Genomic DNA, 13,801 nt, shown 5'->3' with positions numbered 1-13,801 from the left:
GATTCTAGGAAAACTGATTTGCTGGACAGACGGGCTGAAAGACTCGCAGACAGACAGCAAACCTAAAGTCCCCTTCGACTTTGATGATAGGAGACTAAAAATCCATATATCCTCCAATTATATAATGGAAATTTTTCTTCTTGCCAGTCAGACAAACAGAGTATGTAAATGAAGTAAAAGCACAACGGCTTAGGTAATTTGATAATTTCAACTTTATGATGAAGGCAACTAAATAAAACACTGAATTGTTTTTTACATACATAATTTATTTCTCATTTTTCTCTCTCTCAAAAAACTTTACCTACTTAATTTAACAATAAATGCAGAAAAACATGTCATATTGCATTCCTCTGTTAACATGAGTGTCATAAAGAAAATTATATATCTATTTATCTAAAGATTTATGCTACAGTATTTCCATATCTTTAGACCGACATATACCAAAAGTTATTTGAATAATGTTTATCTTCTATTTTAAATATATAAATATAAACACTATTTTTGAATTAATTAGAATTAAACTCCAGGGGCAGAAATTTAATGTTAAAGCCTACAACAGAGACAGGTTAATACAAGCAGGCATGCAAAATATCAAATAACTGCATTCAAATTGCTTCTTTATAAGGTAGGTACAGTAAATTCAGAAATGATTGCAATATTTTCATTATTGCGAAAATGTGACAGAGTTATAATCGCTATAATTTAAACTTGCATTTCGAAATTTTGTATTTGAATTAAACAGGATTTTTCTTAATATTGCATAAATTAAAATTGCATTTTAGTGTAAAATATCATCACAATAATAAATGCACGCAATAAATTCTGAATTTACAGTAGACTTTAACAATAGTGTCCTCTGACATCTTGGATTGTAAAGTAGCAGAACTCAATTAATCTAGATATCTAGTGAATTATGTAAATTTTAAGAAAGAAATGTTATTAATCTGTAAAAATGTTCATCTAAGGGAAGAAATATGGATGTTTTAGTGACTCTTTTGACAAATATAGTATAGGTTTTGCATTATTACATCTTTTCTAACTTAACCCTTATAAAAAAAGAAGTATGACGTAAAAGTTGTGAAGAAGAAAAACCACATACTAACATTTGAATATTCAAAATGTGAAATTTATCAAAATAATACAAAAAACATATTTCAGTAAATTCCTTACCATGTATTAATGATTAATGACAGTATTTACTTGTTGGATAGTTATTTAGTGTTTTTTCTATAAATGATAATTAAAAGTTGACACACAATTATTCAAAGAAAAACAATATTATTTCATTCACTGAACAATTTTTAGTATGTTTTACTTCTATAATTCTTTTAAAAATGGTTGACTTAACAATATTCTCAACATTAACTTATGGGGTTGCTATTTAAAACATATTATCTAATGAAAGCAAAAAAATACACTACGTAAAACTTTTTATTTCTTATTAATCTATACTCCATGTAAAGAATTTCCAACAAAATAAAATATATTAAGTTTTCTGTGTGCATAAACTTTTAAAAAAAGAAGCCAAGTTTGAAAATAAATGTCCAAGTGTGTAAAATGATTTGCAAAAGTCTGCATGAGAAAAAGAAAATTTTTGAAATATGATTATTTTTGCTTTAAATCATTCTTGAAAATAGAAGTTTTAATCATCTAAAGTGGATACCTTCAGAAATTGGATTATTTCCCTTCCCTCACTACATTTAATGTTATTTCATTCAGGTAATTAATGTCAAGGTGAAAAACAATACAAATTTCACATTCAATTCTAAACTCATTACAACATCATATAACTTACATATCCTTTGCTTTTATAACATTTATTAATAAAAAAAAAATTAATTCAGTAGGGCGCAATAAAAATACAGATTTCCTTCAAAAGCATTGTTTTTATTTGTAAAATTATAACATTGAATTATTTATTTACACATGATTTTTTCTTTCAAAACAGTTTATCAAAGGTTTCTTCTCAAGTTTTTAAAGGTTAATACAGGTGATCTTGTTAAAACGATTTAGATAAACAAAGCATAATTAACATTGAAGTGAACAGGAGTTAGCTCCCTTTGAAAATATTTGAAAAAAATCATTTGAAATCACAGATTTCTAACTTAATTATATCCACAAGCATATGATACAGATAAAATACTATCATAATTGATTAACAACTATTAACAAATAATGTTTTACCCTTAGACTTCAAAATAAAGTATCATAAAGACTTCTATTTGATGAATTTTGATTACACTATAAGCAAGTTTGTTTAGTCAAATTTGAATCAGTTACTTTCAGAAAACAGCCTATAATGTGTACATTTGCTATACATAGTAATACTTTACTTTTAAATGCAATAACTTAATCTTAATCTATATCTACAGAAGTTTATGACAATTAAATCAATTGAAGATGAAAATTACAACTGAAAAACATACAAAAAATCTATCATAAATGTATTCATTGGGTTGTTGGCTCTTTTACACATTCTCAATTTTATCTTTGTTTCTAGGGGTAGTAAAATGTACCTAACTATATATTCAACCAATTGAAAAGGATTGATTTTTTTAGGAAAAGATATTCAAATACATATTTTATTTAAATAGTACACAAAATGTTGATCAAGACCCCCAAAATTATATGATATGGGCTGCTCAAATTTGGCATAAGTATTTAACTGTTGGATATTTATAATACAAAATTGGGCTGCTACAGCAAAACATCTAAGTTCTTAAAGTTTTATACCATGCTTATTTTGTTTTACAACCAACCCCTGAATACATAACTATGTTTATCTTGAAGTTGCCTGCTTCAAGGTTTTCAACTTAAGGTAAACTCATAAACATTTTACCATTGTTTATCTCAAATAAAGACTTGATGGCAGTGTATTAATTTTAATTAACCTTTATTCTTTGCATATGATGACAATTTTAGTGCACACAACCTACCTATATCTAAATTAATAACATTCATTTGAGGCCAGAATTTGGGAAAATCAGGTGCACAAAACATTTCATCTGCAACATAGTTATGTACTGTTAATTCAGAAATTACTAAGTGATTTTATAATAGCAATTGTTGACAATGGAAGCAAATACAAGATTATTTTTTTATGATTTCAGGAAAATGCTGCATACATATAATGGTATAGAAATTTCAAATTTCTTATTTTGAGAAACATATCTTGTTGCATTTATTCACAATAGTTTGTGAATTTACAGTTATTATCATATTCAATTATTGTGTTATTAGTTTTGCAAAGGTAAACCATATCATAAATTTTCGATGAAAAATATCTATTTTAATTTTTACCAGCTTAGTTATATGCAGACTTTTGCAAATCATTGAAATAAAACATACACATTTTTTCCCTAAATCAACAGAAAGTGGTACCCACAAAAATAAATAAATTGACAGTACTGTGGATTCATTTATTTTCGTGGGTACCAATTTTCGTGGATTGAGGAAAACTTGCATGTTCGTGGATATTTGATTTCGTGGTTTTGCTGAAGTCTGCATACAAGCTATGAGAAAATTTGTCATTCGTTGAACATTTAATTTCGTGGTTTTACTGTTCCCTCGAAATCCACGAAAAATTGGAATCCAACGAATAATAATGAATCCACAGTATTTAATTTTCAGCACTGTTGTGTGATTATTCATTATATTCAAAAGTTGAGTTTCTTTAACAATTTGAGTCTTCCAGCTTCATAATCATCTTCATCAACACTAACTAACAACTTGATAGCTTCCTGTCCGACCACCTGTTTCAAAGTATCTATAAATCGAAACAATAAATTAAAGATATTAACAATTTAAACACATGTGTCTTGATGTATCTGTAAATATATATGATAAAGTTACTAACAGCTTGTCTAACTATATAAATAAAAAGGTAACTGACTGTAAAAGCTTCCTGTATAACTTCTTCTGGTTACACACACTCTTTATTGGAGTCCTTTTCAAAATAAACTGCTGACACACAGACATATTAAGCCTGTTTGCAATTTTGACTATTGTAGTAGTATGATAAAAATGTTGAAATCCCAATGACAACACTTCAATGTATAGTGTGCAATGAACATTTACTGAAGATTCAGATCAAACTTATCTCCATTGAAATGAGATGGCAATACATACCCGTAGCCAGGGGGGTTGGACGCCCCCCCCCCCCCCCCCACCCCCTTGAAAACAAAAAGCAACTGTTAAAGTCAATTTTCTGTTCGAATTGTGACTGCTAAAGTCGAGTTTGTGAGTCCAACGACCCCCCCCCCCCCCCCCCTTTGAAGTCATATTTGTGTACTCACCTGTTATAAATACCCCTTTTAGAGCCTCTAACAGTGAACCATCAATATAATCCCTCCAGAAAGCATCTAAGTAAGTAAGTTCAGAAAAACTTATATCACACACTATAGAGCCAATATCTCTAGACTTGAGAATTGTATCTGCTTGTGTGAATCGTTCTAATTGTCTCTCTAATTCTGTTGGTTTGTTAGATGTCACATTAACAAGGGCTGAGTCATGTGTCTCGTATTCAGCCCTAACTCGTAATTTGATATCTGCAAAAAAATGAATCAAATACAAAATCAATTATAGGTTGTTCATAAATGCAAGATCAAAGTTGAAAGCCTTACAGTGACTTTTGAGATGTTGAAAACTATCTTTGTACACTTTTTGTTCTTCCATTTGTATTTTATCTAACATTGAATAATGAGCATCTACAATCTACATTATATTTTCTTCAATGAAAATCATGTGTTTGGCATTGTATTGACTTAATTACAGTTCAAATCCTTCAGGAAAATAAAATATTCTAATCTTGGTAATGTTTATGAAATTTACAGAATAATGATTACCACCTATTTGGAGTGTATAAATGTACCTGGCAATGCATAAAATTCTGACACAACATTATTTTTAGACAGATTTATTGACTTTGTCATAGTATTGTTCAATATAACAACACTATCTTTAACCATCAGTTAACCATGATAATTAACATGACATCTTCCATGTTTTAGTATTACTATATTTTTGTTTTGTTTCTTTCATGTTTAGATCATAAACTTTTACTCTAATTTGAAAAAAAGCCTACATGTATCTTCAAACTACAACCATAGACTTGCAGTTTTGTACACAAACTGTACCATAGATTTTTTAATATTAATTTTGTTTTGAATCGAAGGAAGTTTCCATCAGCATGGTTGCTTTCACTACTGTTCTACATTGTTCTAGCTGGTACAATGGTGATGAGAGTTCACTGATCAGTTATTTGTTTCAAGATCCAAAATTGTCACTTAAACAATATTTTTTTTATATGCAACAAGATATTACATGATTATTTAACTCTTTTTTTTTAAAATCTTTTGCAATGAAGTTCTAAAAAACTTTTATCATGTTTACATTTCATGCACTTGTGTACATAAATGTCGAATTGTCTGTCATCAATTCTTTTAAAATCAATGAAAATTATTATACATGTGTACATCTAAAAATTCAAGGTTTATGTTGAAAATGTTGAGTGGTACTTAAAATACAAGGATCATCACTGATCATGCACTGTATTCCCTGAGCACATCTTTATTTGAAATTGATAGAATGGGGAATAGATTACAGTTACCACTTACCACATGTTACTTTTTGTTTAGCATCTATGGCTTTTTGACTTTCTGTTGGTTCCTCATTTGTTGTAGCTTGTGTACTGGTAGAGGTAGATTGCCTGCGTGATTTCTTTTTATATGTATAACTTTTTCTTTTCTTCTTGGCTTGAGGTTGTGATGGATCTTGTTGGCAACATGTTTCATTTGTTCTCTCTAAATAATCTGATACAGGATCAGGGAAAACTGACAACAGAAAAACAAGACAATACATAGATTAAGTTTTTGGATGTATAAAATCCATTTATATAATGTACATTGTACATGTATATGATTATAGTTTGTTTTTTGTTTTTTTAATAGAAAACTAACATCGTAGGGTTTCATTCCCCCAAAATCTATAGGCATTATCAAAATATCAATACATCATTTTTTATATACATGTAGAGTAGACCTTTAGTTTAACTGTTTAAATGACTTTTCACTAGTCATTTTTGGTGCCATTTATTATATACATGTAGCTTGGAAGCTGCTGTTTGGTGTGAGCCATAGCTCTGTGTTGAAAGCCTTACTTTGACCTACATTGTGCAATAGTTTACTTTTACAATAGTGACTTGGATGGTGAGTTGTCTTATTGGCACTCATACCACATCTTCTTTTATCTATTTAAATATTCAACATGTTCTGCAATAAGAATCATGATACATGTACAACTGTATATCAGATGACAAGATATACAAATGAGCACAAAAAATACCTACAAAATGTATGGTCAAGATGGCCATCCATGCAGATTTTTACGCATTGCAAGTTTTTGTTATTTAACATGTTTAAGATAAACTTCTTGATTATCAAACTTGAACTGACAAAATAACTGAATGTGGCCTTGATTCTTCCAGGAATCCTTTAACTTTTTATTTGATGGCATTTACACAAATTCTATTTGAAACCGTCAAAAGGTTGCACAAACTGTGTGCATTAAAGACCCATTGGTTGCCTGTTGTCTGCTCTATGGTTAGGTTGTTGTCTCTTCATCATATTCCCAATTTCCATTCTCAATCATGTCAATTTTACAATATCATTTTTTTTAATAATTATGCTCTAAAAAGCATGTAAAATGGCCAAAATAAGATGGCAGTGTCTGCGCATACTCGCATGGGGGTACGAATAGTCAAATTGCGGTTCTAGGCTGTGCATACCCACATCTGGTTTTATAATAAAATGACGTCGGATCAGGAATGAAACGTGAAATATATACGGAATTTGTTGCAATTAGTGAATAAATTGATTAAAACAACTCAGAATTTGTATAAATATACACATTTATCTATAGGTAAGTGAACAGTTTTTTCTCAGTTATATTCTTAAAGAGAAGAGAGTGATATTATTATAACTGTGGGGAAGACATTTCAGACTTCTCATGAATTAGAAAAATTTGTACAGAACTATCAGGCGTTAAATTTCATACAATTGTATAAAAGAAATTTCGGAGTCTATAGCAGCCACAGAGAAAAGAACACCGGGAGCACAAAAATTAAAGAAGATTTAAAGGACAACAGAATAAATTTTTCCTGCATTCATGGTGGGAAAAAAATTCCAAACAAATTCGACAGGAAAAAGGCCTAATACAAGGTATTTGTTTTAAATTGTAGTTTTTAATCGATCAAATTTGCCGCGTTTTATTCAAGTTTTTTTTCTGACGATTACTTCTAGTTTTTGTATTGTAAATCGGTCATGATATTAAGGATATGTCTAATTTCAATACTTTCCAAATGGAATGTCCTTTCCACATTAAACCTGGTGTAACTAAAGATGGACAAAACCTGACTGTGAGGGAATCTGACACACAGTTCTCACATTCATGAGATCAATAAATGTCTATTTGAGCATTTGCCTAGTAGACAAATGAAACTAGATGACCATACACTAGAAGGTGTCTAAATATATTGATATTATTAATTGCTTCTTTAATTTTTATAAACTCAAGCTTTAATTTTAGTAGTTTTATATATTTTAAAATTTCAGTTCTGTTTTACATTTTACTAAAACATTATTTTAAAATATCATATGGGTAAATTTTTAAATTATTAAAATTTTATTCTTTAAATTTTCATTTAAATTTTATAATAGTATTGAGGGGGGATCCCGAAATCCCAGACTTAAAAACACAAAATCCTGAGGTCCCGAAATTAAATAAAGTAAATCCTGGCATCCCGAAATCCGAAAAAAAGAATTCCCTGATCAAGAAAGGGTCAATCCCGAAATCCTGAGCTTAAAAACACCACTGTAGTCCCGATAAAGGTCCTATCCCCCCCCAGTATTAATTTCTATCATGTTTTTCTTTTACAGGGACTGTACAGTTTCACTTTCCATCATTGTGCATTTAATTTAGAAATGTTTTTACTTAATAAATACAATTTGAAAATATTATTTTTCATACTCTTCACATAATTCTACACGAAATCCCCATATTATCGATAATTTTCGTATATATTTCACGTTTCATTCCCAATCTGATGCCATTTCAATAAAAAAAACGAATGTGGATACACGCATCCTAAAACCGCAATTTGACTATTCGTACTCGCATGCGGGTACACGCAAACACTGCCGAATAACATGGCAACCATATGGCTTTGATTGGCCTTCAACAATGGGCAAAACCAATAACCTATAGTCTGACAGCTGAAAAATGCCTATTATGACAAAATGTGAATCAGTTTTAACTTTAAATAATTGCCTTACTATACAATCTAAGCAGATTATGATCTTGATCTTGCAAGAAATGTAGTCCAAATAATTATGACGTCTTGAAAGTCTATTATAATTTTTTTCTTTGACCCCTTACATCGGGGGAATAATTATGATGTCTTTAAAGGCTATTATAATTTTTTTCTTTGACCCCTTACATCGAAGTAAGACGTCAAAGAAAATCAAAGCGTGAAAGCGCTGTAAAGGCAGTTAATTACAGGTTGTGTGTATTTCTAGTCCAGTTATATCATTATCTTCCATAGAACAGAGGTGGTTTGTAGAATTTAAGATTTAGAGTTCTTTTGTACCTAGTTCACCTATATCTAGTCTACTGTATACAGTATATTTTCTGTGCCTCCCATGAATTGCCTTTTTAGCCATGGCCTTGTCAGTTTGCTTTAAATTTATGAGTTTGACTGTCCCTTTGGTGTCTTTCGTCCCTCTTCTTTAGACATATAAGAACTTTTCCTTTTCAATATAAATAGACTATGTTTAATTATTGATTGTATACACATATTCTATGACTCCCATAAAAAATAGTTCACAAAGATTGACTAGTCTCTGTACTGTGTGTATAGCAAGGACATCAAGTAACATAATGGTAAATGTACATAGTAACATGTCAACTTTTTTGATGACCATACCTGTCAACTGTCAGTATTTCCAGAGTATTTCCCCCATCGAGCTCGAGGCTCCCAAATGGAAATTTTGTAAGAGCAATTTTGTCGACTATTTTAAAGAAAACAATTAATTCAACAATGGCTATGAGCTTGTTAATGCACGAAGAAGCCAAAAACCACATTAGATTATATTTGAAGGGAATCCATGACAAATCGCCCCACTTTAAAAACAAGAGTGCACACACTGAAATGTCTCGCCTTCTTTACTAATCATTGATATTATGTTGATAGTCCTAATAATAAAGCGTTATTACAACTGTCACATAATCTTAACATAAACCAAGAAAACTAAACATTGACCTTTGAACCATGAAAATGAGGTCAAGGTCAGAAAAACCATGCCAGGTAGGCATGGACAGCTTACAATTCTTCCATACAACAAATAAAATTGACTTATTGCTTATAGTTTAAGAAAAACAGACCAAAACACAAAAGCTTAACACTGAGCAATGAACCGTAAAAAATGAGATCAAGGTCAAATAAAACCTGTGCGACTGACATGTAGATTATGAAATATTTCCATACACCAAATATAGTTGACCTATTGCATATAGTATTAGAAAAAAAGGCCAAAACTCAAAAACTTATCTTTAACCACTGAACCATGAAAATGAGGTCAAGGTCATATGACACCTACCAGGTAGACCTGTACACCTTACAACCATGCCATACACAAAATATAGAAGACCTATTGCAAACAGTATAAGAAAAACAGACCAAAACACAAAACTTAACTATAACCACTAAACCATGAAAATGAGGTCAAGGTCAGATGACACCTGCCAGTTGGACAAGTACACCTTACAGTGCTTCCATACACCGAATATACTAGACCTATTGCTTATAGTATCTCAGATATGGACTTGACCACCAAAACTAAACCTTGTTCGCTGATCCATGAAATGAGGTCGAGGTCAAGTGAAAACTGTCTGACGGGCAAGAGGATCTTGCAAGGTACGCACATACCAAATATAGTTATCCAATTACTTACATGTATAATAAGAGAGAATTTAACATTACAAAAAATTTTAACTTTTTTTTCAAGTAGTCACTGAACCATGAAAATGAGGTCAAGGACATTGGACATGTGACTGACGGAATCTTCGTAACATGAGGCAACCATATACAAAGTATGAAGCATCCAGGTCTCCCACCTTCTAAAATATAAAGCTTTTAAGAACTGAGCTAATATTGCCGCCGCCGTATCACTATCCCTACAAATGTATGTCGAGCTTTCTGCGACAAAAGTCGCAGGCTCGACAAAAAAACTGGACCATCTTTCACGTAACTCCCCCATGTGCATTTTGAAAAGTTGGCAGATATGTTTCTAACTCCAGGCAAAATCTACCGGTATGAATGAATAAGAAGTTTTCAATTAAGGCTCTGTGGCCATAACAGCTGTCTCATTAGCATTTTAACCACTTCCCATATTTGCAATTAAAACAATAGAAGAAAATTATTCAACGCAAAAACAAAACTTGCTTGTAAATATGAAATTCTCTTTATGGTATGAGTTTTTCTCATTGTTTGAGATTGTACAGTAGTACCTATAACTGCTTATACCTATTTCTTATTCACTTTTGCTTGATAAACTCACTAAAAATCAAATACATTGTACCACATCTCCTTATTTTTATAAGCATTCCAATAACATGAACAATTGTAATTTAATTCTATATACCAAAGCAAAATGAACTGCACCACTTTCATTCACTAGTATGCATCTTTTGGCAAAATACAAGTTCTTTAATGACACAATACATGTATATATTTATTAATAAAAAAATAAAATTTAGTATACAACTCTTTAACAGGTATAAAAAAAGCACAGCTGTGTCATAACTTGTGAAATCTGTGCTGAAAACATATACATTGATGGTATTTGAGTTATTCCATATGTGAAGCTCAACATTAGCTCGTCAGTTGGTGGTGGACAGTTATAGTTCCTTTCTGCAGGCTAGGATGAATGACTTTTCAGGAAAACCAATTTCACAAATCAAAACTTTCCTCTAGATTTCTCCTACAATATTCATCCAGTTTATTTCTTTTGTTTTAATTGGACACCGTCCTGATTTTTAATTTTGCAAACCATTCAGTCTCTTGCTTGCAAATGGTGCATGAAAATAGGATGGGTATGGCAGTAGACAAGTCTCTTTAAAGTGGGTTTGTGCCCTGAAAAAAAGTTTTATAACTTAAGTTTTTTTTTAAAACTTGTGCAACACACATACCTAAATAACTATAACATAGAAGAGAGCATCATTCGTGTCAATGTTTTGTTCCTGTTTACATTGTCATTGATATTTTTTCAAAAAGCCTGAGGCATAACTCATGAATTCCTGTCATTACATCCTAAATTAACATAATTACTGCTAGAATAATTATCAGTATGATATACGTCCACTATCATTGTACAGCCCAAGTCTTCAGTATATATAATTGTTGCATTCATTCACTCCTGTGTTCAGTCGTTCAAAAAATATTCAAACATCAACAAATGAACTTTAATAAGGACAAGAAAACACTAGAAAAGATACGTACATACAACCCGTGTTAAAGTGTATTTGAAAGAGAAATATATCTGGTTAAACGATGTATAAAGAAGAAATATATCTGGTTAAACGATGTATAAAGGAGGAAAAATTGTAGATATTGCATTACGATGCTTTCTACCTAAAAGCACGTGGATATGTTTACATATTTAGACTTGACCCAGTATGACCCGTACCTTGTAGGTCACCGCCGTCGTTTAAACACTAGACTACAGTCGTGTAAGACAATACAAAGCTTAAGCCTGTACTATTTGTGTGAAGTAAATGTGTTTGTTCTGTACATTTAAATTGTTTTACCTGATAGCAAGGACGTATATCTATCCGTTTCCTTCTCAATTCACTTTGTCAAATTCTTCGAGCTTCTTCAAAACATACGTATTACTGCACCCGGAAGTGAGAAAAATATGAGAAATCCTCGTAAAATAATGCTATTTTCAATTTTGTGGAATCCATTTTATTATATTTATTATACAAAGATAAAAAAAGTTACGATTAATTATGAATTTGCATATCATTATACGGAACGTTTATGGACTATTTTCCATAGCTGTAAATCGGTCATTTTGGTGGGAAATCATGTACACATACACACGTAGATTGGCTGGTACCCGATCGTTATGTTACACATCACATCTATCAAATACAAAATGTAGCTAATACCCGGAACGTAGTACCGGGAACCAGGATAATACGTAGACAACATACACAACTAGAACCGAAATTGAAAACGCTTTACGGTTTCTCGTTCATAAACCGAATTCCGCTTTGAATTATAGAAGATGCAATATTAATCATGTTCAGTCGACTTTTAATTGTTATATCAACGTCTGAAGTAATTAAAGAATCTTTAGATGTCAGATAACACTCGAAATTGACCCGACCTCTTTCCACACGGAATACACATAATGATAGTTTGTAGTCAGGTTGACTGCTTATAATGCAAAATACACACTAATTACAAGTTCTATAAAACGAACAATACACACTGATCGTTTCTTTAGTCCCCAATGTAAATGAAAGAAACAAAAACCATATTATACCATAAAAAGAAGAGGAGAAATTTGAACATTTCCGGATCTATTTCTGGCCAAAAGACCCCCTGCATAGATTGCGTATGAAAAGATGAACCTCATGACTTAAAAGTCAGGCCTTAAAGCACTGCCTTTAAAAATTATAATAGCCTTTCAAGACGTCATAATTATTTGGACTAGCAAGAAATGTTGCACATACACAGAGTTGATAATGACAATATTTTACAATATCAATCACATACCAGTTTTCCTACGTTTAAGTGTGACATAAGGTGTTAAGTCATGTCGTGTAATAATTCTTAAGAGATCTAAAATATGTTTGAAGTTCGTTTCATCGATTCTATCCATTTTCTCTAACGCTAAAAGAAACGAGAAACCATCGTACACTTTTCGCAAAATATCATCAGCCATTATTCCACTGTATATAAATTTCAAGACTTTGACATCTCGAGGTGTCATTTGATCACCAATTGTTCTAAACATATCATGCAGTGTTAGTGAATCAAAGTCATTTTCAGTGGAGGTACTTGGTTTATCCATCGCCATTTTTGATTCTTGTTTTTTTACCAACTCGGTGTCAAACGGCAGCTGTCATTGCTATCATAACATACTGAGACTACAAACGTTTTAAAAACTTTGTTTTAAAGTACCAAAACCAATGACGGAATTCTGCGAAATTCCGTGAATTTTAATTACTTTAAGATTTTTTAAAAAGTTATTTAATAAAGCAAACTAATATATGAGGGTATGGATTAGGGTCTTTCATTTATTTTTCCTGATTTTTTTATCAACTCTATTCTGTTATAATTTTGCCCATTATCATAAAGACTATGCTATTCCTGGGAACAGTATGTCAATATATATATGTTCCTTGCTATTCCGTCTTTATTTCTTTTGCCTATTTTCTCTTTTCTTTATGATTTTTTTGTCCTTTATTTTTCACTTTCCACCCATTTTTATCTCTATTCTGTAAACTTCCTCCAAGACCCTCATATAAAAATAAGAAGACAAAATGACGTACATGTAACAAGTTGTAGCAAATAAAAGTTATCGTACGACAAGGTGATTGACCGCACATATACATGTTACTGTAGTATTTACCGCGAGATTTACCGGTATATACCGACCCAAATGGTCAATACTGGGCGAATGAAATTTTCGAGAAATTGGATTAAAAAATGTTGAAGGGAGGGATTTCCTCCCTT

At 31.2% G+C, this 13,801-nt stretch overlaps 1 protein-coding gene across 1 annotated transcript; it reads right to left on the bottom strand.

Annotated features, from left to right (window-relative positions):
• Window positions 1–245: 245 nt before the first annotated feature.
• Window positions 246–13,167, bottom strand: LOC134698885 (death effector domain-containing protein-like). Its single transcript, XM_063560563.1, has 4 exons — window positions 12,839–13,167; window positions 5,616–5,831; window positions 4,296–4,547; window positions 246–3,766 (listed from the first exon to the last, which is right to left on the bottom strand). The coding sequence occupies exons 1-4, from the start codon at window positions 13,140–13,142 to the stop codon at window positions 3,657–3,659; spliced, it is 882 nt and encodes a 293-aa protein (XP_063416633.1). The 5' UTR covers window positions 13,143–13,167; the 3' UTR covers window positions 246–3,656.
• Between the last annotated feature and the right edge of the window lie 634 nt (window positions 13,168–13,801).

Source organism: Mytilus trossulus, unplaced genomic scaffold (assembly GCF_036588685.1).
Source record: "Mytilus trossulus isolate FHL-02 unplaced genomic scaffold, PNRI_Mtr1.1.1.hap1 h1tg000024l__unscaffolded, whole genome shotgun sequence".
Taxonomy (NCBI): Eukaryota; Metazoa; Mollusca; class Bivalvia; order Mytilida; family Mytilidae; genus Mytilus; species Mytilus trossulus.
The sequence above is the reverse complement of the archived record's forward strand: the minus strand, read 5'-3'. Positions and strand labels throughout refer to the sequence as shown.

Bases quoted from the DNA above. Each gene is read 5' to 3' on its own strand.
- LOC134698885 (XM_063560563.1), bottom strand. From the start codon at position 13,142: ATGGCGATGGATAAACCAAGTACCTCCACTGAAAATGACTTTGATTCA. The intron at 5,832-12,838 runs GTATGTGATTGA...TTCTGTTGTCAG, and splicing joins ACTTAAACGTAGGAAAACTG to TTTTCCCTGATCCTGTATCA. The intron at 3,767-4,295 runs GTGAGTACACAA...TTCGATTTATAG, and splicing joins AAAAGGGGTATTTATAACAG to ATACTTTGAAACAGGTGGTC.